Genomic DNA, 25,543 nt, shown 5'->3' on the forward strand with positions numbered 1-25,543 from the left:
TAAGTCCTTCATTTAAAGAAAATGGAGAGGGCTTCCCTGGTGGTGCAGTGGTTGAGAGTCCACCTGCCGATGCAGGGGACACAGGTTCGTGCCCCGGTCCGGGAAGATCCCATGTACCACGGAGCGGCTGGGCCCGTGAGCCATGGATGCTGAGCCTGCGCGTCCGGAGCCTGTGCTCCTCAACGGGAGAGGCCACAACAGTGAGAGGCAAAGAAAATGGAGAATGTTCCATTAGACAACATTGAGAGAGTTTGTAGTTAGGATGGGGATGGGAGTGGGAGTGGAATTTAGGTAGTCAGAAAAGATCTGCATGTGAGAAAAGCTACCAAAGGGAGAATGGGAAGGAGCCAGTCACCTGAGGGTCCAGGGGAGGGACATTCTGGACAGAGAGAACAGCGGATCCTATCTGTTCGTCATTACACTCTCGCATCTTGGAAAGACCAGGAAACAGGAAGTGGGGTAACTGTCCTTACAATCACTTTTATCATTGTTGTTGTATGTAGAAAATAAAATGTGCATAATAAAAGCTTGGCATATTTAGATGATTAATAAATAACAGTTCTTATTCTTCCGTTATTAAAGCTTGCTGTACTTTTTTGAAGAGTTGCATAACTATATTTAAATTTTTTGCTATTATTTAAACATAAAAGTTTTTACTACTTCGCTATTTTATTCAACTATTTTTCCTATCAATAAAAATTTTATCAAATAACAGTTTCTTATAAGCCCTTGTTTACCTAAATGAAGCAGCTTCTACAGTGTTCTGTTTATGCTTAACATGACATACTTCATGGTTTCTTTTCATGCCAAGTATATTATTTTAATACTAAAAAATTTCTGTCTTTAGAAATATTTTAAATTTATAGCAAGTGTACTTATTAAAGAATTTATTTAAACACATATTTTTTAAAAATACTCTCTTCTTTTGACAAGGAATGCAAAGTAGAGTTAGGTGTTTTGAAGTTAATTCTTTGCTGAAATGTGCCTGTAAGTCAGGCACACTTTTTGTCTGTGAAAATAATTCCTCTGGCTTTCCATGCTCAGTTTACAGAGTCAGTAGCCAAATGAGGATAAAAGATAGACTTGATCTAGAGAGTGTATATGAAGTTTTCTATTTAAATGTTTGGGTTTTCAATCCATGCTTCTCATTTTTAAATCTAATTGGTTGTAAAGTAGGAAATTTTTAAAAAGTAGGGTATTTTCAGCTATTAGAAGGGGATTAGGAAAGCTTTATGCAACTCATTATTAATATCAATTTTAACAGAGTATCTCTGAGAGTCTTCCACAGAAGTATGTTGATCATTTATCTGGAGCTGCAGGTCAAAGAGGAAGAAATATATTAAATGGACAAGTAGAAGGTAAGAACTATATTTTTATGAAAAAGTCATTTGGCAGCATGTTGATTTAAAATGGGAATTCTGATATATTCTAATAGCCAAAGAAAATCACCTGTTGGTTAAGAGGAAGAATCATTCCTCACACTGATTTCAAGTTGAACTGAGCCTCTCTCATTCTGGAAAAGAAGTGCCGTATCAGAAGAACTAAGCAGCTACATCTTTTTTTCTAGTCAAAAATCCATCAGCAGTTTTTAGGCAGTTTTTATTTGGCCAAAAAGCAGTGCTTGAATACTTAACTGTGTGCTGTGTTCTATTTAAGTTCTGACTGTCCAGATGTTCTTTTGTAGACAACATGCCATGATATAATCATCTATCTCCATGTCTATTATCAAGTTACACTGTGAAGTGTGCCACCCTTTGAGACACAGTTCGCTTGTTGTTTAACCAAGTGTCCTAAAGCATGTACCTGAAGTTATATCATTTTTTATTCTAAAAAGCTATGCAGCTTATATTCTGAAAACTATTAAAAAACATAACACTGTTGATGTAAAAAAAAAAAAAAAAAGAAAATCACCCGTCAAATGCATAGTGAGGAAAAAGACGAGAAAAGGAGGGGAAGCTGTGTATCTTATCTGGTGTCAGCCACAGATTAAATTGAGAGTCCCCTTTAAGGAGCTAAATTATTAGTTCCGTTTCAAGGTACTCTACAACCTAAGGAAAGTCGGGAAATGAGGAAGAGGAAAGAAGGACTAAAGAATGAGAGAGGCAGAGGTTACAGGGAGTAAATGAAGGAAAGGGAAGCAGGGGTCTGTGGAGGACGGGGGCAAAGTAAAATAGGTCTTTAGAAAAAGGAAGAGAAGAGTATTTGAAACGTGAGACAAATTTGAAGTGCGCTTCCAGCACCGAAACTTGTCAGAGACGAACAGCAAAGCTTTCCCACTCTTACTGTGGGAATGTAGAAGCAGACTCATAGATCAGAGTTTCTCAAATTTTAATTAGTCCCCTGGGGACCTTGTGAAAAGTGCACATGCTGAGCAGCAGGTCTGGGATTGTGCATTTCTGACAAGCTCTCAGAGTCGCAAGGGTGTAGGCTTGCATTGAGAGAAATCTGGAAGAGGAGCCACTGGATAGTTCAAGACAGAACAGGATCAAGGAAAAGCATTATTTTGTTTTTCTTTCTGAGTGTGTTTATAGCCAGAGGGTAGCAAAGCGTTGAAGTAGAACTTATAGATGTAAGGTGCCACTGCTAAGCAAAGAGGAAAAAAGAAGTGGTGGGGATGATCCATAAAAAGAATGTAAAAGGGGAAGAATTAAGACCACAGATCCAGAGACTACCTTTGAAGAGGAAAGAATATAGTGAAAGGAAAGAGGGGGGGGGAAGAAGGGTGTTAGGGAGGTGATTGTGGAGGTGATGAGGAAACTTGAGAGAACTCTCGTTAGATGACTTCAGTGTATTTACACTGAAACAAGGTTAGGTCATTGCTGCTCCAGAGAATACTGGAAGCAGGAGTGGGTGCTAGAATTGAGGTAAACCCCAGCTCCTCCTTGTAGCTATCAGGCATCAAAGATATATGTTGTGTTGGTATGTGTTATTCAAATGAGGTTAATTTGAATATGGAAGCATTGGCTGTTTTTTTTTTAAAGATAGGTTTGTTTGTTTGTTTGTTTGTTTTTTGGCTGCTTGGCTTGGCATGTGGGATCTTAATTTCCCCGACCAGGGATTGAACCCGTGCCCCCTGCAGTAGAAGCATGGGGTCTTAACCACTGGACCGCCAGGGGAGTCCCTAAGATAGCTAATTTTTTGATGATAATTGTTTCACAAAAATCCTTTTAAACATTAGCATGATATACTGAACCAAACTAATTTTGGAAACAAAAGAAATTAATAGGGTTCATTCCCTAAATGCTAAAATTGTTATTTTCAGTAAATACTACACTGATTTTGAAATATGAAAGATTTTTAATATCTAATAATTCTGTGGCAGTAAAATTTCCTTTTTCCTTTTTGATAATCGTACTTTGATATTGAAAACTTATAATACGTTATTTCTTAGATGTGCCTTATATACCTTCTTGCATGAGTGGATTGAGAAACTTTAAGATGACTAAACTAGAGGATCCAAGAAATGTAGGCATACCAGTAGCCCACATGGGTATGGAAAAAAATGAATATTTTTATGAACTATTATTCTACAAGTGTATATCCAAGCTGATCAGTTCATAACACTTTCTCTGATGAGAAATGAATTATACATTCAACTGAGCTGTCATCCCAACTGTGCATTTCCTAAATTACAGGACAAATTGAAGAACATGATAAATACTTGTAGTATAATGGTGTAAATGATGCTGCTGCATTGCATTCAAGATATGCTGTTGCGTTTTACCATCAGCTTTCACATTTACCTTCTCGGGGTCATGATTTGTTCCTCTGATTAAAGATCACTTTTCTCCTCATCAATCAGCATGTTCACATTGGAACATGTGCATTTTTCTATTTTATAAAGGCTTTTGGAACATAATCTTACTTTTGAAATCTTAACTGCATGTTTTGTTAAACCTGTACTCCTGTTTTTTCTTCAGTATATATAGTGGATTCATATGTCTGTCTTGTTGCAGTCCTAACATCCCCCAAGAAACAAAACACCAAAACCTAAAGTATTCACTGCCAAGGCCAAGCATGAGGATTCTGCTCAGTACTAACTGCATGAATATATAGTTGGCTTTCATAGTTATGTGTAATTGATTCTATGTCCCTTTTGCCTTTTAGATTCTCCTGAAAAATATCCTCACTTGAAGGTAAAAACTTATATTTTTATCTTGAATTATTAACTACAGATTGTATCAAATGTACATTATTTATTAATCAACTTGTTTCAAAACCCATTCAGCCTGCAGTTGGAGTGAAAGATTCTGTTCCTAATAAAACAGTAGGAATGAAGGATTTACAAACATCCAGATCAGGTAAATTTTGCAGTGCAAATTTCACTCTGGAAAGAGGTACACTAAAATATTTGAAATGCTCACAGCCTTCATATTCCTAATTCTTTTTTCTTTTGTTTTTGCAAAAGAAATTGAAGGATTTAATTTAATTGAAGGATTTGACATAAATAAGGCACATGTTTTGTTGGTATCCATGTTTTGAAAAAAAGATATTTACAAGCATAAGAAAAAGATATTTTTAAAATGTAAGCTTTAACTCAGATGTTTCTATGTATGTTTCAATACTGTAAAGTTCTCAGTTTGGAATCTCTGTACTTCTTAGGGATTCTCAGAGGTTAATTATTAGATTCTAAGATTTTTCCAGTTTTATAAAATGCTTATTTGAATTCTGACCTTTACCTAGACTAAAGCTTCACTTGCTAACATGTCAATTGTATTTCAACTTTAATTATTTCATTTTAGTGGTGTTACACGGATGAGCTTAAGCCAACCAGGTGTTTTGATTAGCAGACTCTGTGTGTGTGTGTGTGTGTGTGTGTGTGTGTGGTCTTTGATTATTAAAAGTGGGGGAAAGTAATCATACCTTAATGACGATTTGATAGACACAATCTTTTAAAACAGTAATTCTGAAAGTTTTTGGCTTTAAGATCCTTTTATTTATTTGTTTGTTATTTTTTATGATCCGGATATAGGATCCTTTTATACTTTTAAAAATTATTGGGAATTCCAAGGAACTTTTGTTTAAGTAGGTTATATCTACTGATGTTTACTGTATTGGAAAATAAAACTGAAAAATTTAAAATACAAGTACACACAATCATACATTCTATTAGCCATTAGAAGTATGATGTTATCACATATCTTGTCTCTGGAAAACTCCTCTGTACACTTAAAACAGAATGAGAATGGAAATAACGTTTACTGTTATTGTGAAAATAGTTTTGACCTCTTGGACCCCTTGAATAATTGAGTCTTGGGACTCCAGGAATGCTCAGGTGACACTTGAGAACCACTGTTTTAAACCATTTACAGAGCTCATGGATGTGAAATGATAAAGGGACCCTTGGGATGAAACAGGCTTTAAACTTTCACTTTTACATTTCTTGCTTTTTTCTTTGATTTGTCTTTTTTTTTAATATATACAGCAGGTTCTTATTAGTCATCACTTTTATATACATCAGTGTATACATGTCAATCCCAATCGCCCAATTCATCCCACCACCATCCCCAACCCCCTGCGGTTTTCCCCCCTTGGTATCCATACGTTTGTTCTCTACAACTGTTCCTCAATTTCTGCCCCGCAAACCGGTTCATCTGTACCATTTTTCTAGGTTCCACATATATGCGTTAATATATGATATTTGTTTTTCTCTTTCTGACTTACTTCACTCTGTATGACAGTCTCTAGATCCATCCACGTCTCAACAAATGACCCAATTTCATTCCTTTTTTATGTCTGAGTAATATTCCATTGTATATATGTACCACATCTTCTTTATCCATTCGTCTGTCGATGGGCATTTAGGTTGCTTCCATGACCTGCCTACGGTAAATAGTGCTGCAGTGAACACTGGGGTGCATGTGTCTTTTTGAATTATGGTTTTCTCTGGGTATATGCCCAGTAGTGGGATTGCTGGATCATATGGTAATTCTATTTTTAGTTTTTTAAGGAACCTCCATACTGTTCTCCATAGTGGCTGTATCAGTTACATTCCCACCAACAGGGCAAGAGGGTTCTCTTTTCTCCATACCCTCTCCAGCATTTGTTTTTTGTACATTTTCTGATGAAGCCCATTCTAACTGGTGTGAGGTGATACCTCATTCTAGTTTTGATTTGTATTTCTCTAATAATTAGTGATGTTGAACAGCTTTTCATGTGCTTCTTGGCCATCTGTTTGTCTTCTTTGGAGAACTGTCTATCTAGGTCTTCTGCCCATTTTTGGATTGGGTTGTTTGTTTTTTTAATATTGAGCTGCATGAGCTGTTTATATATTTTGGAGATTAATCCTTTGTCCGTTGATTTGTTTGCAAATATTTTCTCCCATTCTGAGGGTTGTCTTTTTATCTTGTTTATGGTTTCCTTTCCTGTGCAAAAGCTTTTAAGTTTCACTAGGTCCCATTTGTTTATTTTTGTTTTTATTTACATTACTCTAGGAGGTGGATCAAAAAAGATCTTGCTGTGATTAATGTCAAAGAGTGTTCTTCCTATGATTTCCTCTAAGAGATTTATAGTGTCCGGTCTTACATTTAGGTCTCTAATCCATTTTGAGTTTATTTTTATGTAGGGTGTTAGGGAGTGTTCTAATACAATTCTTCCCATGTATCTGTCCAGTTTTCCCAGCACCACTTATTGAAGAGACTGTCTTTTCTCCATTGTATATCCTTGCCTCCTTTGTCATAGATTAGTTGACCATAGGTACGTGGGTTTACCTCTGGGCTTTCTACCTTGTTCCATTGATCTGTGTTTCTGTTTTTCTGCCAGTACCATATTGTCTTGATTACTGTAGCTTTGTAATATAGCCTGACGTCAGGGAGTCTGATTCCCCCAGCTCCGTTTTTTTCCCTCAAGAGTGCTTTGGGTATTCGGGGTCTTTTTTGTCTCCATACAAATTTTAAGAGTTTTTGTTCTAGTTCCGTAAAAAATGCCATTGGTAATTTGATAGGGATTGCATTGAATCTGTAGATTGCTTTGGGTAGTATAGTCATTTTCACAATATTGATTCTCCCAATCGAAGAACATGGTTTATCTCTCCATCTGTTGGTATCATCTTTAATTTCTTTCATCAGTGTCTTATACTATTCTGCATACAGATCTTTTGTCTCCCTAGGTAGGTTTATTCCTAGGTATTTTATTCTTTTTGTTGCAATGGTAAATGAGAGTGTTTCCTTAATTTCTCTTTCATATTTTTCATCATTAGTGTATAGGAATGCAAGAGATTTCTGTGCATTAATTTTGTATCCTGCAACTTTACCAAATTCTTTGATTAGCTCTAGTAGTTTTCTGGTGGCATCTTTAGGATTCTCTATGTATAGTATCATGTCATCTGCAAACAGTGACAGTTTTACTTCTTCTTTTCCAATTTATATTCCTTTTATTTCTTTTTCTTCTCTGATTGCTGAGGCTAGGACTTCCAAAACTATGTTGAATAATAGCGGTGAGAGTGGACATCCTTGTCTTGTTCCTGATCTTAGAGGAAATGCTTTCAGTTTTTCACCATTGAGAATGATGTTTGCTGTGGGTTTGTAATATATGACCTTTATTATGTTGAGGTAGGTTCCCTCTATGCCCACTTTCTGGAGAGTTTTTATCATAAATGGGTGTTGAATTTTGTTGAAAGCTTTTTCTGCATCTTTTGAGATGATCATATGGTTTTTATTCTTCAATTTGTTAATATGGTGTATCACATTGATTGATTTGTATATATTGAAGAATCCTTGCATCCCTGGGATAAATCCCAGTTGATCATGGTGTATGATCCTTTTACTGCATTGTTGGATTCTGTTTGCTAGTATTTTGTTGAGGATTTTTGCATCTATATTCATCAGTGATATTGGTCTGTAATTTTCTTTTTTTGTTGTATCTTTGTCTGGTTTTGTTATCAGGGTGATGGTGGCATCATAAAATGAGTTTGGGAGTGCTCCTTCCTCTGCAATTTTTTGGAAGAGTTTGAGAAGGATGGGTGTTAGCTCTCCTCTAAATGTTTGATAAAATTCACCTGTGAAGCCATCTGGTCCTGGACTTTTGTTTCTTGGAAGATTTTTAATCACAGTTTCAATTTCATTACTTGTGATTGGTCTGTTCATATTTTCTATTTCTCCTGGTTCAGTCTTGGAAGGTTATACCTTTCTAAGAATTTGTCCATTTCTTCCAGGTTGTCCATGTTATTGGCATAGAGTTGCTTGTAGTAGTCTCTTAAGATGCTTTGTCTTTCTGCAGTGTCTGTTGTAACTTCTCCTTTTTCGTTTCTAATTTTATTGATTTGAGTCCTCTCCCTCTTTTTCTTGGTGAGTCTGGCTAATGGTTTATCAATTTTGTTTATCTTCTCAAAGAACCAGCTTTTAGTTTTATTGATCTTTGCTATTGTTTTGTTTGTGTCTATTTCATTTATTTCTGCTCTGATCTTTATGTTTTCTTTCTTTCTGCTAACTTTGGGTTTTGTTTGTTCTTCTTTCTCTAGTTCCTTTAGGTATAAAGTTAGATTATTTATTTGAGATTTTTCTTGTTTCTTGAGGTAGGCTTGTATAGCTATAAACTTCCCTCTTAAGACTGCTTTTGCTGCATCCCATAGGTTTTGGATTGTTGTGTTTTCATTGTCATTTGTCTCTAGGTATTTTTTGATTTCCTCTTTGATTTCTTCAGTGATCTCTTGGTTATTTAGTGATTTACTGTTTAGCCTCCATGTGTTTGTGTATTTTTTGTTTTTCCACTGTAATTCATTTCTAATCTCATAGTGTTGTGGTCAGAAAAGATGCTTGATATGATTTCAATTTTCTTAAATTTACTGAGGCTTGGTTTGTGACGCAAGATGTGATTTATCCTGGAGAATGTTCTGTGCGCACTTGAGAAGAAAGTGTAATCTGCTGTTTTTGGATGGAATGTCCTATAAATATCAATTAAATCTATCTGGTCTATTGTGTCATTTAAAGCTTCTGTTTCCTTATTTATTTACATTTTGGATGATCTGTCCATTGGTGCAAGTGAGGTGTTAAAGTCCCCCACTATTATTGTGTTGCTGTTGATTTCCTCTTTTACAGCTGTTAGCCGTTGCCTTATATATTGAGGTGGTCCTATGTTGGGTGCATATATATTTATAATTGTTATATATTCTTCTTGGATTGATCCCTTGATCATTATATAGTGTCCTTCCTTGTCTTTTGTAACATTCTTTATTTTAAAGTCTATTTTATCTGATATGAGTATTGCTACTCCAGCTTTCTTTTGATTTCCATTTGCATGGAATATCTTTTTCCATCCCCTCACTTTCAGTCTGTATGTGTCCCTAGATCTGAAGTGGGGCTCTTGTAGACAGCATATGTATGGGTCTTGTGTTTGTATCCATTCAGCAAACCTGTGTCTTTTGGTTGGAGCATTTAATCCATTCACGTTTAAGGTAATTATCAATATGTATGTTCCTCTGACCATTTTCTTAATTCTTTTGGGTTTGTTTTTGTAGGTCCTTTTCTTCTCTTGTGTTTCCCACTTAGAGAAGTTCCTTTAGCATTTGTTGTAGAGCTGGTTTGGTGGTGCTGAATTCTCTTAGCTTTTGCTTGTCTGTAAAGCTTTTGATTTCTCCGTCGAGTCTGAATGAGATCCTTGCTGGGTAGAGTAATCTTGGTTGTAGGTTCTTCCCTTTTATCACTTTAAGTGTATCATGCCACTCCCTTCTGGCTTGTAGAGTTTCTCCTGAGAAATCAGCTGTTAACCTTATGGGAGTTCCCTTGTATGTTATTTGTCGTTTTTCCCTTGCTGCTTTCAGTAATGTTTCTTTGTGTTTAATTTTTGCCAATTTGATTACTGTGTGTCTCAGCATGTTTCTCTTTGGGTTTATCCTGTATGGGACTCGCTGCACTTCCTGGACTTGGGTGGCTATTTCCTTTCCCATGCTAGGGAAGTTTTCGACTATAATCTCTTCACATATTTTCTCTGGTCCTTTCTCTCTTTTCCTTTTGGGACCCCTATAATGCGAATGTTGTTGCATTTAATGTTGTCTCAGACGTCTCTTAGGCTGTCTTCATTTCTTTTCATTCTTTTTTCTTATTCTCTTCTGCTCAGTGAATTCCACCATTCTGTCTTCCAGGTCACTAATCTGTTCTTCTGCCTCAGTTATTCTGCTACTGATTCCTTCTAGTGTTGTTTTCATTTCAATTATTGTATTGTTCATCTCTGTTTGTTTGTTCTTTAACTCTTCTAGGTCTTTGTTAAACATTTCTTGCACCTTCTCGATCTTTGCCTCCATTGTTTTTCTGAGGTCCTGGATCATCTTCACTATCATTATTCTGAATTCTTTTTCTGGAACGTTGCCTATCTCCACTTCATTTAGTTGTTTTTCTGCGGTTTTTACTTGTTCCTTCATCTGGTACATAGCCCTCTGCCTTTTCATCTTGTCTATCTGTCTGTGAATGTGGTTTTTGTTCCACAGGCTGCAGGATTGTAGTTCTTGTGTCTCCTGTCTGCCCTCTGGTGGGTGAGGCTATCTAGGAGGCTTGTGCAGGTTTCCTGATGGGAGGGAGTGGTGGTGGGTAGAGCTGGGTGTTGCTCTGGTGGGCAGAGCTCAGTAAAACTTTAATCCACTTGACTGCTGATGGGTGGGGCTAGGTTCCCTCCCTGTTGGTTGTTTAGCCTGAGGCAACCCAACAGTGGCGCCTACCTGGGCTCTTTGGTAGGGCTAATGGCAGACTCTGGGAGGGCTCATGCCAAGGAGTACTTCCCAGAACTTCTGCTGCCAGTGTCCTTGTCCCCACGGTGAGCCACAGCCACCCCCGCCTCTGCAGGAGACCCTCCAACACTAGCAGGTAGGTCTGGTTCAGTCTCCCCTGGGGTCACTGCTCCTTCCCCTGGGTCCCGATGTACACACTACTTTGTATGTGCCCTCCAAGAGTGGAGTCTCTGTTTTCTCCAGTCCTGTCGAAGTCCTGCAGTCAAATCCCACTAGCCTTCAAAGTCTGACTCTCTAGGAATTCCTCCTTCCGTTGCCGGACCCCCTGGTTGGGAGCCTGATGTGGGGCTCAGAACCTTCACTCCAGTGGGTGGACTTCTGTGGTATAAGTGTTCTCCGGTCTATGAGTCACCCACCCACCTGTTACGGGATTTGATTTTGCTGTGACTGCGCCCCTCCTACCATCTCATTGTGGCTTCTCCTTTGTCTTTGGATGTGGGGTATCTTTTTTGGTGAGTTCCAGTGTCTTCCTGTCGATGATTGTCCAGCACCTAGTAGTGATTCTGGTGTTCTCACAAGAGGGACTGAGAGCATATCCTTCTACTCTACCATGTTGGTTCAGCTCTTATTTGTCTTAAGAAATTTACATCTGACAATTTTACTTTCTTTAAAAAAAAGAAAAATATTTTTGTTATGTATTCATTTCCTGTGTCATGGCACTGTGTGCTCTTTGGATCTAGTGTGGACCTAGACTTATCCTATTTTTACCTGGAAACAATTAGTCACTCAAGGCTATCATTTCTTTTGTAAATTTATGATATTTATCCAAGCCTTAAAAAATGAGTTCTGAAGATATTGGTACATTGAGGAAAGACCATCTCATTGTATTAAAGTAGTACCATTCATTAAAAGATTTTTTAAAACCCATGTCTCTGGAACACACAATACTGCCATGCATATTTAAACATAAAATAAATGGTTAGACATAATTTTGTTAATGAAAAAGTTTATATGTTGAAGAAACGTAATTATTAATAAAGCTCTTAAGGTATACAGAATATGTAATAGAGATTGATGAGTGAATCAAAGTAAGTAATACTAGAAAATTAAAAATTAGAAAAAATGAGAGGCAATAGTTAACGTATCTATATGAATGGCAATGACGTGTAAGATACAATAAGCCATGAAGGAGTAGTGTGTTTGGGGGGAGAGGAGGACATGGGACTGCTTCCCTGAAGAAAGAATTTGTTCAGGATAGTCAAATTTGTACTAGTATTCACATTCTAATAAACGGAAACTTTGTTTTCAGATTTTTCAGATTGGGATTCTGCTAGTTTGTCGCTCAATAATGAGACTTGTCAAAGAGCTGGGCATTTGAAAGTTGATGATAAATATTCATTTGTGTCACAATCAATGACCAAAAATCAGTCAGCATCCACAGAATTTGGACAGATGACCTTAACAGATAAAGAAAAGATTAATATCGGAGCGGCGTTTCTGTTAGGGAATTACACGCTCCGTGACCTGTGTGAGTCACAACTGCCAGAAAACAGAGAAAGCAAACAATGTAAAAATAAGCACAGAGCACACAACCGTAGGCCACCTCGGCATGGCTTCACCATAATCCTGATGTTTCCAAAATCATTTTGTGGCAAAATCTGCTTTGTGTTTACTCCTTTTATTCAACATGCAGCCAAACGTCTTTTAGCAAGACGTTTGCATTCTTCCTCTGACCAAAGCAACATAATAAATAACAAAGGGAATTAGAGAGAGAATAGGTTCGTTAGGCTAGTATTTAGCATACACCTGAGAGTGGGTAGCAAGATTATATTTAGAACTTTGGGACTAGTTGGGAAACCTAGGTAGACATCTCAAGATTCACTTCTCAAAATGTAGTTTCTTAGCTTTATTTTTGTTTAGCTCTGAATTCATTAGTATTAGTTATAACTATATTCAATGTAACGAAAAAAGCACCTCCAAAACCAAATACTAAACTATTTCTTGTATTTTCTATGAGTTTATATATTTTAGAATTGGCTTTCCCAGCAGTAATGGGAGTCATTGGGGATTGCTACATAGTCCCTCCTTCTTAGCTGCATCCACATAGTATATCAACTTATTATTATTATTATTATTATTATTTTTTTTTTTTTGTGGTATGCGGGCCTCTCACTGTTGTGGCCTCTCCCGTTGCGGAGCACAGGTTCCGGACGCGCAGGCTCAGCAGCCATGGCTCACGGGCCCAGCCGCTCCGCGGCATATGGGATCCTCCCAGACCGGGGCACGAACCCGCATCCCCTGCATCGGCAGGCGGACTCTCAACCACTGCGCCACCAGGGAGGCCCTCAACTTATTATTTTTAATGAAATAATAGTTCACAAGGGATATTGGTTTTAAGGAGTGCTGATCATTTAAAGATAGTGTAAGGAAAATCAATTCTAATTCTACTAGGATGCCCAGTCTATTGATTAACCACATCTAATATATGTTCTACATAAATACCAATTAATTTAGTGCCCTTAATCAGTCATATGATCAGGGCTATAGTAATAAATCATACACTGTTTTCTTTTTCCAGTCCTATAGTTTTATCTTCTTGTCTTTCCTTACCTGTGGAATTAATGTTACATTTACAAAAGATTCTCAGTTATCTCCTAGAGTAGTGACTACAAGCTATAAACTCAAAGTTTTTTTTATCTATACAAGTGACTTGTTTGCTCTCATTTCTCCATGAGCTTGGTAGGTCCAAGAAGCACGAATTCAAACGAAACACCTACACGAGCCCCCTCAACACAGGAAGATGTGAAACAGGAAAACTGGAAACTAAATACAAGCAACTTAAAACAGTTCATGCAGATCATTTCTCTTCTCAGTTGATACCTTTTATAAAATAATAAGCAGAGTCTAGTTCTTGAGGGGCCCAGGATTTGTGCATTTGTTTATTTAATAAAGATTTATTCTATGCTGGGTCCTGGTAATTTTATATCCTAAATATTTCTAGAAACAGTCCCTCAGTGTAGGCCTGCATCATCTTTTTTTTGCATTATAATGCCATCAAATTCGTCTCCCTCTATTTATTTGTATGGCCTTCAAATTCATCCCTCCTGCAGCATTTAGAGTGATCTATCTCAAATGCACCAGTGATCGTGAACCACTCTTTAAAGCATATTAATGTCCAGCCACCTTAGAATGACACGAGGCTTTCATAATCTAACTTCGACCTGACTCTCCCTCTCTAGCCCTTTCTGTCTGTCCTTTGCTCTGGAATTCTGAACTGCTGGTGATGCTCTCTCATCTATCCCTGTATTTTAGACAAATATTCACCCTGTTTTATGTATGCTTCTCTGCCTGTCTTGCTACAGCTTTCCATGCTCTCTCCCTTTCCTGCCCTCTATCTCCTTGAATCTGACTGACCTCACTGTGTAAGTCTCAGCTCAGGCATTATCTCTAGAAAAGCCATCCCTGACACCTTTTATCTACATTCTTCTTTAAACTCAATGTTTAGTACTGAGCAGGAACCCAATAAATAATTATTGAGTAAAATAAAGACTGTTTATACAAAGATGATTTCAAGAGATTGTCCTCTACAGTCTAGAAGCAAAGAGGATAGACGTGAAGAAATGATTTACAGTTCAGGTGATGAAGATACACTAGAAAAATCTATAAAGTACTAAGGTAGCTACTAGGAAAGAGATACCTATTTGGGGAAAGAGAGCTGTGATCAAGGAGGACTTCACAAAGCAGGCTGAGTCTTAAAAGATGAAAAGAACTTTGTCAGAAGAGTAGAGGAAAACATTTCAGATTAAGGAACTGATAAAAGCATGAAAAGTAACAGTAATTTTGGAAACCATGAATAACGTTGCAGTTGAAGCTTGGTGTGTTGTTAAATAGGTACTATTATGAAGTAGAGAACAGAGTATATTGTGACTTTATATGTTTGTCCTGTATTTTTAAATTTGGTTTGTTTGTTTGTTTTGTGGTACGCGGGCCTTTCACTGTTGTGGCCTCTCCCACTGCGGAGCACAGGCTCCAGACGCACAGGCCTAGCGGCCATGGCTCACGGGCCCAGCCGCTCCGCGGCATGTGGGATCTTCCCAGACCGGGGCACGAACCCGTGTCGCCTGCATCAGCAGGCGGACTTTCAACCACTGCGCCACCAGGGAAACCCTTTGTTTGGTTTTTGATTGTTCTGTTCATTGATGTTTGGTGGATGAATTTGTAAATGAATCTTTGAGATGTTTGTGTGCCTGTAACCTGGTGACATCTGGTATTTCCCAGATGGTTTGTTGGAGTTTTAGATAATTAGCAGTATTTCTTAAAGAAGTAAATATTCAGCTAAAGATTAAGCTTAATTTAAATTGTCATCTGATAAAATTTTTAAAATTTATTTTTATAAAGATTATGTCTTTTATCTAACTGTTCTAAGTAGTTAATTTTAACTAAACATATAGATTTGTCAGCAGAACTAGACTTAGAAATGACATCGGAGGAAGCACAAGAAAGGCTTGATGGAAGTGAAAATAACCACTCACAGGTATGTAAAAATGTAAATGTAAATTTCTGGCTCAATATTGTTTTCTATGCTTTAACAACATAACAGAGTTCAAATGAAATTACCTTTCAAAATTAACCTCTTAGAATTGATAGATAATAATTTAATATTTAGTTTTTATAGTGCTTTAATTACAAAGCTTAAAATATTGTTAGAATCTATTATAATTTATAGTTAAACTTTGTCCTTGGAATTGAGGCCAAAAATTTCCTGAATATTGTTTGCTTCTTCCTTACATGATAAAGAAGGTGATAATCAAATACTGAATCGTATGATTAAGCAGTTGAAATTATGAACAGTATATCAGTGATGGTCCGTGAGTTAGATTCATGGAAGGAGAAATCATCCCCAGCTGTTCAAAATTTGCAGTTTCAAATTGCCAGTCACTAATGCCAAGATTAAACATTTATTCTGTCTTGTGACCTCTATGTAATCGACCTAAGGATCTACATTCAGGGAGAGAAGGGGTCATACAATCAACCCAATTGCCTATTAAGGAAGCAACCCTTCCAGAATTGGACGTTTGTTGTTAGGGTACAAACAATAACTTTCTAATTTATTTCATTTCAGGGTAGGAAACCAGTAAATAATATTAAACAATGTTTTATCCACTTTCATTAGTGGATATTAGAATATAATATAACTGAATGAAAGCAGGTATTATATCAACGTATAATACTATCATAGTATATAATTTGCATTAAAATTTAGGAATTTGTTCCTCTTTCTGATTGGTGTTAATTGATTTTGGCTCCTAGTAATTTAAGGTTTGTCTATTCTCCAGTTACTAGTCCTTAAAAAAAAATCCTTACGTGCACATAGGGACTTTTTACGGTACAGTGAGGTGAAATATTTTTAAGTAAGGAAGGCTTTGTAACATTAAAAATCATCTCCTAATTCATTTTTGGTAGATTTAACATATATGAATTATTTAGTTCAAACAAACAGTGACAAAATTGGGTTTGTGAGTTCATGTTTTTCTCCTGTTTTAGGCTAAGGCAAGTTATTTTTCACTTCTTAGTTGTAATCCAGTGATTTGTGAGTAGCTAAACATAGATTAAGAAGTTTAACGGTTAAATTTGAATTATTTTCTAATTTTTCTTTGTCCGTACTTGATTACTTAAGGATAAAGTTATTTTACAAACATGTACCCTGACAGAAAAGACATCTGAAACTCAAATCAAGCCAATTGATGTTCCGCTTTTGCATCTGCAAAAAATGCCTCAGGAACCAGAAATGAATAAGGAATGTGATAGAGAGGACATATCTGTATGTTCAAGACTTCCTTGTGTACAAAACCATGAGGAAATGTGGATCAAACAAGGCAAATTAGGGTGGAAAAATAACTTCAAACGCATCACAAATAAGTTAAAGCAGAAGTTTGGTGGAATTTTTGAAAAATACAAAATTACTGTTTGTCCTGAGGAAGAGCCACTACATGATAACCCTAAAGAAGGAGCAAACATAAAGGAAATACCTTCTAATTTGACAAATAATATACCTGACTGTGAGGCAAAAGATGCATTTGGAGTATCTGTCTCTCTAGCATTCCAAGCATTTCTTGAACAAAAAGAACCCAGTCTTGAAAATGTTTTTCCATCTTATTTAACCTCCGGGTCTTGGGGACATGCTTGCCCGTCATCTTCACAGCTTTATTTAAATGAAAATAAATTAGACTATGAAAGTGATAAACCAGACACTGAACATGTTTTTAACAAAAATGAGGAGAGTTTTTATAATGATACAGAAAATAAAAAAGTAAGGGACCCAGTAGTTACATTTGAAATGCAAGAAGACCAAGAGTTTGCTATGCAAATGTTACAAAATATGAACCCAAATACCACTAATTGGAAATTAGACATCAGATGTATACCTCAGTCTAGTGATCCCAAAAGACTTTTTTTTTTTTTTTTTTTTTTGCGGTACGCGGGCCTCTCACTGCTGTGGCCTCTCCCGTTGTGGAGCACAGGCTCCGGATGCGCAGGCCCAGCGGCCATGGCTCACGGGCCCAGCCGCTCCGCGGCATATGGGATCCTCCCAGACCGGGGCACGAACCCGTATCCCCTGCATCGGCAGGCGGACTGTCTACCACTGCGCCACCAGGGAAGCCCCCAAAAGACTTTTTGATTTATGGCTTGCCTGCTCCAATGAAATGAAACACGATTCAAATAAAAAGTCGTGATATTTCTGCTGTTACAAATACTTATAAGAAAACCAAACCAATACAAGAGGGTTTTAAATATAAATTACACTCTATAGTATGGGAAGGAAGCAGTGACTGAAAGAAGGGACATAAACACGTATTCCTGCTAAACTAATCTCTTTATTGTGCTTTAGTGTATGCGATCTTCTCTGCCTTACTCAATCGCTTGGCACTTAGAATTCCAACATGGCCACTTCAAGATATTTTTAATAACAAATACATGTACTCCCACATATTCTTTAATCACCACTCTCAGATGTTTCTGTTGAGTCAGACCTTTACATTATGTTGTTTAATAAAATGTGGTAAGTTTTGACATGTATGATTTTATCATATAGGTAGTATAAACCCTCAGCAAAAAAAATTCAGTATTTATCTCCAAAGGAGAAAACTGAGTTTTGACGTGCAGTGAGGTTTTTTTTCCTTCCAGTAATAGATTTTTTAATTTGTTTGTTTGCTCTTTTGTGTAAGAGGAGCACTGACTGAGTTTGAAAGATAGGCAAAAATCTGTAGATATTCTCCTTTAAAAGAAAAAGAGATGAGCCCTACCCCCAACTGAGGCATTAAATTACTTTGCCAAAGTCACACTTTTAACTTATCTAATTAATCTGATGAATTCATTTGGTAATTTATCAGATTCAGGGTTACAGAATTGTATCATCTCTTTTGGTGCCATGAAATGATAGGAAATGCCACTTTAGGGGCTTTGGACAAATCATTGAACCTTTCTTGGTTTTATTCCCATTATTGGTAAATAGTGGGGCTAAAGTAGATAATTACTTCTATACCCTTTAGCTATAAAATTTCATGGTTATTGAATGTGAAATTGGGAGGCATTACTCATTTTCCAGAATTCCACACTAACTAACAATTCATCAATTTCACTCTACTCCTGTTTTTTGGTAAACTTTGGTTCATATATTTTAGTGAACACGTCACTTTTTTGATATTCCCAGGATCCAAATGAAAAAAGAATTGTAAAAGGCAGTGGGGGAAGAATAGCTTCAGTGCAGAAAGAAGGATGTTTCCTTTTTGTTACTGAAGCACCAAGGTGTCACATCCTCTAAATTTGGCTGTTTAATGCAAAATCCAGGTGGTAAAGACCAAAGAGGACAAATTTTGTGTCTTTGTCTCTTTATTTCTCTATCTCTGCCATCAGACAGGGAAGAGTGGATGTGAATAGCTGCACAACATTAAGAAAGCCCTTTTTGAAATTTTTAAAATTTTATTTCTTTTCCTCAAACAGAAAGAAGCAGAATTTACAAAAATTTCAATGACTTGTAATTAAAAAAATTAAAGTAAGCAAAAAACTATTTTTATTGCTTAAAACCAGGGCAAACTCTGAGTCAGGTAATTAATGACAATGAAAAGGTCTTTATAATGAATAAGGTAATAACAATTATATGTAGTGTCAAACTTTCATTAAAGGTTGAAGAAGCAAAGAAGAAGCACAAAAGTAGTGAAATGGAAGTATCAGAAAACATATATGATGCTGATGATAGTGGATTAATTCAACAGAGAAAGAGCAGAAAAACGAATAACCAACAGTTTCCTACCATGGAGAATGAAGATTCTGATAGGTAAGCCTATGTCAGTATTTAACAATAGATAATTGTTATTTTCCTATAAAACAAGTTCTCATTTGAGCTAATGTTCATGATTAACAAATTTTATATTTTACTAGGGTTATAGTTATTTCTAATACTCTTGTCCTTTAGCCTTAATACTAGAGTTAATTGGTTAACACACCACCATATTACAGTATTAGAGTATTCTGGATTTGACTGTATACTTACCTTTACCAGTGTGTTGTATATTTAAATATATTTTATGTTACTAATTAGCGTCCTTTGATTTCAGCTTGAAGACTCCTTTCAGCATTTCTTGTGAGGCAGGCCTAGTGGTGATGACCTCCCTCAGCTTTGCTTTGTTTGGGAAAGCCTTTATCTCTCCTTCATTTCTGAAAGACAACTTTTCTGGATAGAGTATTCTTGGTTGGCAGTTTTTTTCTTTTAGCACTTTGAATATGTCGTCCTACTCTCTTGAAATCCATTGATAGACTTATGGGGGTTCCCTTATAATTTACAAGCCTCTTTACTTTTGCTGCTTTTAAGACTCTCTCTTTGTCTTTGATTTTTGACAGTTTTGTTATAATGTCTCCTGGCGAGGATTTCTTTAAGTTGAGTTTGTTTGGTGACCTATGAGCTTTAGGAACTTGGATATCCAAATCTCTCGCCAGGTTTAGGAAGTTCTCAACCATTTTTTCTTTAAATAAGCTTCTGCCACCTTCTCCCTATCTTCTCTTTCTGGAACTGCAATGATTTATGAATTATTTCTTTTGATGGTATCTGGTAATTCATGTAGGCTTTCTTCCCACTTTTTCATTCTTTTTTTCTTTATTCTCCTCTGATTGGATAATTTCAAAGCTCCTATCTCTTAACTCACAGATTCTTTCTTCTGTTTGATCCATTCTGCTGTCAGTGCTCTTTATTGCATTTTTCCTTTCATTCATTGTATTCTTCAGCTCCAAAATTTCCATTTGGTTATTTTTTATTATTTCTATCTCTTTGTTAAACTCCTCATCTTGTTTGTGTATTACTTTCCTGATTTTATTGGGTTGTCTCTCTGTGTTTTCTTGTAGCTCACTGAGTTTCCTTAAAACTACTGTTTTGAATTCTCTATCAGGTAGATTGCAGATCTCCATGTCTTTGGGATTTGTTACTGGAAAATTATTGTGATCTTTTGGTAGTGTCATGTTTTCTTGATTTTTTTTATGTTACTTGAAGTTTTGCATTGCTGTCTTTGAATTTGAAGTAGCAGTCACCTCTTCCAGTCTTTAATAACTGCCCTCTCCAATGTATCCCAACTTGCATTTTTTTGTTCCAGTGGTATGCTGGCACTTCTCTGCTGGAAACCTGGATTTCCACAAAGGCTCTCTCGTCTGTGGGTGATTGTCTAAGACAGTGTTTTCCAGGGGTTCCCTGGACGTTGCTAAGAGTGGCTGGAGCCAGTTCATGGGCCATGCAGGGTCCACAGCTGGGATGTGGTCTGTATGTCTGTTACTACTTGGGTGGGCAGGACTCTTCCCAGGTCCCTTGGTTTATGGTTCTGGATCCTGCAACTGCCACAAAGCCACTTTTGTCTGTGGATAGATGCCAAATTGTTGCTGGTGGTGGAGGGATACTATGAGGTACCTATTTTTCAGCCCTGATGCTGACATGACCCCAACATGGGGGTGTTTAAAAGTAAATTTTCCCCCCAAGGTATTTCCTTGAGTTCTTCTTTCATGTTTTATGTACCTCATGTTATTTTAAAAAATCATGCAAATTAAACATTATTATATATCAAAACAAAACAAAAAACTATGGTAGGAATCTAATTATTACTCCCATGTCTAAGAGTCATTGCTTTTAGGCAGTGAACTTCAGCTTTTCATTGTAGCACTTGAGGTTCTTCAGAATGTCTTTTCCAGACTCATCTCTCTGCTTCCTTCCATGTATTTTGTACTTTTCCTTCCACGTTTCTAGGAAACACCTAGACTCTATGTGTCTAATCTTTGTGCTCACATTCTAATCACCAAGTAGAATGAGTTTCTCCATTTTCTTTTCCTCATGACCTCCTCTGTTTATTTAACCTCTTCTGTAAAGCTTTCCTATGTTCACTTATAACTTTCATATGTCAACTCTTACATATCACATTGTATCATAATTGTGTATCTGTCTTTGAAGCAAGAATTTGTATTTGCTTGCATATGGTTGGTACTTCATAACTGTTTTGTGAACTAATAAATGACTTATGATGGGTAAGAGTTGGAATTTTACAAACATTGGTTTTTTATTCTTTATCAGTAGAATTATTAGAAAACATTGGCTTTTTAATGGATTTTTTAAAGTAGCGGTCCTGGCGTGCACATGAAGGAAGTAAAGAAAAATGAACATGAAACATGGACATCAAAAGAATGTGTGATTACACCAATGTTTGAGAAGGCTGATTCACTGAGTGGGGGTCTGCTACACATGAAGGATGACAACAGTTTCAGTGGAGTGGATCAGGATGGTGGCAGGTAAAATCTACAGATTCTTTTAGGTCAAGAAGTATTAGCACTGAATACTTTTTCCGGAAATAGAACAGCATAATATAGTGTACAGACCATGACAGGAGTATTCTCAACTATACCAGATGAACGCTGCTGAAAGGTTAAGATGGGGACGAGTGGCTTTGACCAGAAGTAGTTTCAATAAATATTCCCCATGGAAGCTGGACTTTAGTGAATAAGTATAAACGGCTCCGTAGGGAATATTTACTGGGAAAGGCAATAGAGAACTGGATGGTAACTGAAGAGGAAGGTGAAGTTCAAGGGAGTTTCCTTTCTCTTTTTATGTTAAGATGGGCGTTTTTTAGAGTATGTTTGTATGCTGTTGGAAATGAGCCAGTAGAGGATGCATTTGTTCAGTTTAATCTTGTTTGCATGTCCAATATTAGAAAGCTTATTGATTGTATTACATTATCTTTAAAATATTATAGTAAACTAATTGTACATAATACTTCTATTCACATATAGTTTTATGGTAAGGGCTTGTTCATTGATTTTGAAGTGTAATATTCTTATATAATTGAATATGCAGATGAGTACTTAAAAGTTATTCTATCATACATAGATTTTAAAAAATTATATAATCATAAATTTACAAACATTTAGGCCCTACTGAATAGGATTTAATCATTCCTTGATAATTCTAGATGACAGTATTATCATGAGTGGCTATGGTTTTGTAAGGTACTCTAAAACAGATTATGTTAACTTCATAGTGGTTTAGATTCCAGGGAAAAGGGTAAGATTTTGTTTATATTTGATAGGAAAAAAACTATTAACAATCTATCACAGATTATTACTTTTGGATTATAAAGTTCTAAATTACAAAAGTCATGCTTCCTATACCAAAAGTGTCATTAACAGGTATTGTGCGCTAAGTATATGTTGAATGTATGAATAAACAGCTGAATAGGTGAATGAATGCCTGTTGATGAATTTCTTTACAAAAGCAAATCTTTATTGAAAATAGAATTCCAATATTGCCTAGGTCTAAAGTCTTTTTATTTTTAAAAAATATATGTAAGATTCAGAAATTATTATTTATAGTTATAACTAGACATGGAATAATAATACAGATTCATTTGCTATCATATTACTTAAAAACACTTAAATATTACCTTCTCATCATATTGTGAAACACAAGTGTTGAAGCCAGATTTCCTGGGTTTGAATTCTGGGTCAGCTGCTGATCTGCTGTATGGGCTTGGGCAAGTTACTTAGCCTTTCTGTGCTGCATTTCTTCCTGTGTAAAAAGGACCTAATGTATTACCTCTCTCCCAGAATTGTTGTGAGGATTAAAATGCCTTTAAGACATGTAAGGTGCTTATAATAATGCATAGCAATTACATAGTAAGTCCTCAAAAAGCTAATATCTTGATTATTAAAAAAGGGTTTCTTTCATATAAGGACTTAATACTTTCCAAATAGGTTTTAGTGCCATAAAGTTAGTTTTTAATTGAAAATGACAATAACAAAAAACCCTGGTATATTTCTTCCTATCAAATAATGCAAGTAACATTATGTTTTTCCTTTTCCTTTGATTGTCAGCTTAATCTAATTTAATGCTTTGTTGATATTATTATGGTGTATTTTCTTTGTCCTTTAATGTTACTCTTTCTATTTATTGTTTAATCTCTTTTATAGAAAATTAATTACCAATGCAAAGATTTTATGTAAAAAACAATAGGTTTACATATTCTTTGTATTTTAAGTATTTAATATTTGCCTGAAAAGAATCGTTTGTTTTTTTAGGGCTACAAAGGAAACATCTAATGAAAAGAACAAGGTAGAGTAAAAAATTAATTATAAAAAATATTATCCTGTAGTAAAAAATTACTTTGTGAAAGGTATAGTGGAAAAATAGAAAATCTTCCTTTGTTGTAGAAACATTTACTTTGAAAAAATAATTTAGAAACACTGTTGATAAAATTATCCCTTTGATAAAAATCTGTTCTTTTAAGAAGTATCTGTGTTGTTGCTTTAATAAAGAGATATTTATCACCTCTGTACACTTAGTATATTTTATAAGTATTTTGGGGACATTGTGAAATAGTATTTTTTATTTGTAGGTCAAAGAGCAAATTAATTCTATGGATGACCTTGATGACTTAAGTCAGTCATCTGAAACAGCTTTTGAGGATTGCCAGATGCTTTACTCTAATTATAAGAATTCCATGTTTCTAATACAACAACTTGGCATGGAGTGTAAAGGTAGGACCATGGTATAAATGTAAAGCCTTTTTGTGTATACTGTTGTAATATTTGGTAGAATTCACCAGTGTAGCCATTTGGGCCTGGAATTTTCTTTGTGGGAAGGTCTTTAAGTAGGACTTTAGTTTCTTTTTTAGATATAGGGCTATTTAGTTTATTTGTTCTTTTTTTTTTTTTTTTGCGGTACACGGGCCTCTCACTGCTGTGGCCTCTCCCGTTGTGGAGCACAGATTCCGACGTGCAGGCTCAGCGGCCATGGCTCATGGGCCCAGCCGCTCCACGGCATGTGGGATCTTCCTGGACCCGGGCACGAACCCGTGTCCCCTGCATCGGCAGGTGGACTCTCAACCCCTGCGCCACCAGGGAAGCCCTATTTGTGCTTTCTTGATTGAGCTTCGGTATTTTCCCTCTTTCAAGGAATTTACCCACTTCATCTGAGTTGTCAAATTTATTTACATAATGTTCATAATATTACTCTGTCAGTCTTTTTTTTTTTTTTTTTTTTTTCTTTTTGCGGTATGCGGGCCTCTCACTGTTGTGGCCTCTCCCATTGTGGAGCACAGGCTCCGGATGCGCAGGCTCAGCGGCCATGGCTCACGGGCCCAGCCGCTCCGCGGCATATGGGATCCTCCCAGACCGGGGCACGAACCCGTATCCCCTGCATCGGCAGGCGGACTCTCAACCACTGCGCCACCAGGGAGGCCCTGTCAGTCTTTTAATATCTATAGAATCTGTAGTAATTTCTCATTACTCATTTCTGTGAAATTGGTAATTTGTGCCTTCTCTCTCTTTTTTTTTTTCATATCAGCCTGGCTAGAGGTTTATCACTTTTATTCATCTTCTGAACATATTTGGTTTCACTGTTTTTTTAAAAAATTATTTATTTATTTATTTATTTTTGGCTGTGTTGGGTCTTCGTTGCTGTGCTCAGGCTTTCTCTAGTTGCAGCAAGCGGGGGCTACTCATCATTCAGTGTGCGGGCTTCTCATTGCTGTGGCTTCTCTTGTTGTGGAGCATGGGTTCTAGGTACATGGGCTTCAGTAGTTGTGGCACGCGGGCTCAGTAGTTGCGGCTTGAGGATGCTAGAATGCAGGCTTAGTAGTTTTGGCACACAGACTTAGTTGCTCTGCGGTATGTGGCATCTTCCTGGACCAGAGAGCAAACCCGTGTCCCTTGCATTGGCAGAAGGATTCTTAACCATTGTGCCACCAGGGGAGTCCCTCACTGATTTTTCCATGTCTTTTTTGTTTTGTTTGTTTTGTTTTTTCTCATTGATTTTTTCTTTAATGTTTTTTATTTCCTTTCTTCTGCTTGCTTTGGGTTTACTTTGCTCTTTTTAAAAAAATATTTATTTATTTATTTATTTTTGGCTGCATTAGGTCTTCGTTGCAGCACGTGGGATCTTTTGTTGCAGCGCGTGGGCTTCTCTCTCTAGTTGTGGCATGTGGGCTCAGTATTTGTGACACTCCAAATGGGGTGTGGGCTCCAGCGTGTGTGGGCCCTGTAGTTGCGGCATGCCGGCTCTCTAGTTGTGGCTTGCGTGTTCAGTAGTTGCAGCGGGCAGGCTTAGTTGCCCCATGGCATGTGGGGTTTTAGTCCCCCGACCAGGGATCGAACCCGTGTCCCCTGGATTGGAAGGCAGATCCTTAACCACCGAACCATCAGGGAAGTCCCCTAATTTGCCTTTTTTCTGGATTTTTATGTTGGAAGCCAAGTCATTGATTTGAGACCTTCTTTTCTAATATAGACATTCAGTGCTATAAATTTTCATGCAAGTAAGCAGCATTCCACAAATTGTAATATATTATGTTTTCATTTTTATTCAGT

The 25,543-nt window shown here is 36.7% G+C and overlaps 1 protein-coding gene across 6 annotated transcripts in view; it reads left to right on the plus strand.

Moving 5' to 3' along the window:
* ANKRD26 (ankyrin repeat domain containing 26) overlaps positions 1 to 25,543 on the plus strand; it is a 72,168-nt gene that overhangs the window by 9,397 nt on the left and 37,228 nt on the right. For 4 of the 6 annotated variants that reach the window (XM_082619309.1, XM_082619314.1, XM_082619313.1 and 1 more), the window contains exons 7-15: positions 1,265 to 1,358; positions 3,392 to 3,490; positions 4,108 to 4,136; positions 4,229 to 4,301; positions 15,109 to 15,191; positions 18,841 to 18,992; positions 21,305 to 21,475; positions 23,258 to 23,291; positions 23,575 to 23,716. In XM_082619309.1, the coding sequence (XP_082475435.1) occupies positions 1,265 to 1,358; positions 3,392 to 3,490; positions 4,108 to 4,136; positions 4,229 to 4,301; positions 15,109 to 15,191; positions 18,841 to 18,992; positions 21,305 to 21,475; positions 23,258 to 23,291; positions 23,575 to 23,716 (877 nt within the window). The remainder of the gene's footprint in view (positions 1 to 1,264; positions 1,359 to 3,391; positions 3,491 to 4,107; positions 4,137 to 4,228; positions 4,302 to 15,108; positions 15,192 to 18,840; positions 18,993 to 21,304; positions 21,476 to 23,257; positions 23,292 to 23,574; positions 23,717 to 25,543) is intronic. The other 2 variants (XM_082619310.1, XM_082619312.1) reach the window with 2 other exon arrangements.

This window comes from Mesoplodon mirus (genome assembly GCF_964341445.2).
Source record: "Mesoplodon mirus genome assembly, chromosome: 4".
Lineage (NCBI taxonomy): Eukaryota > Metazoa > Chordata > Mammalia > Artiodactyla > Ziphiidae > Mesoplodon > Mesoplodon mirus.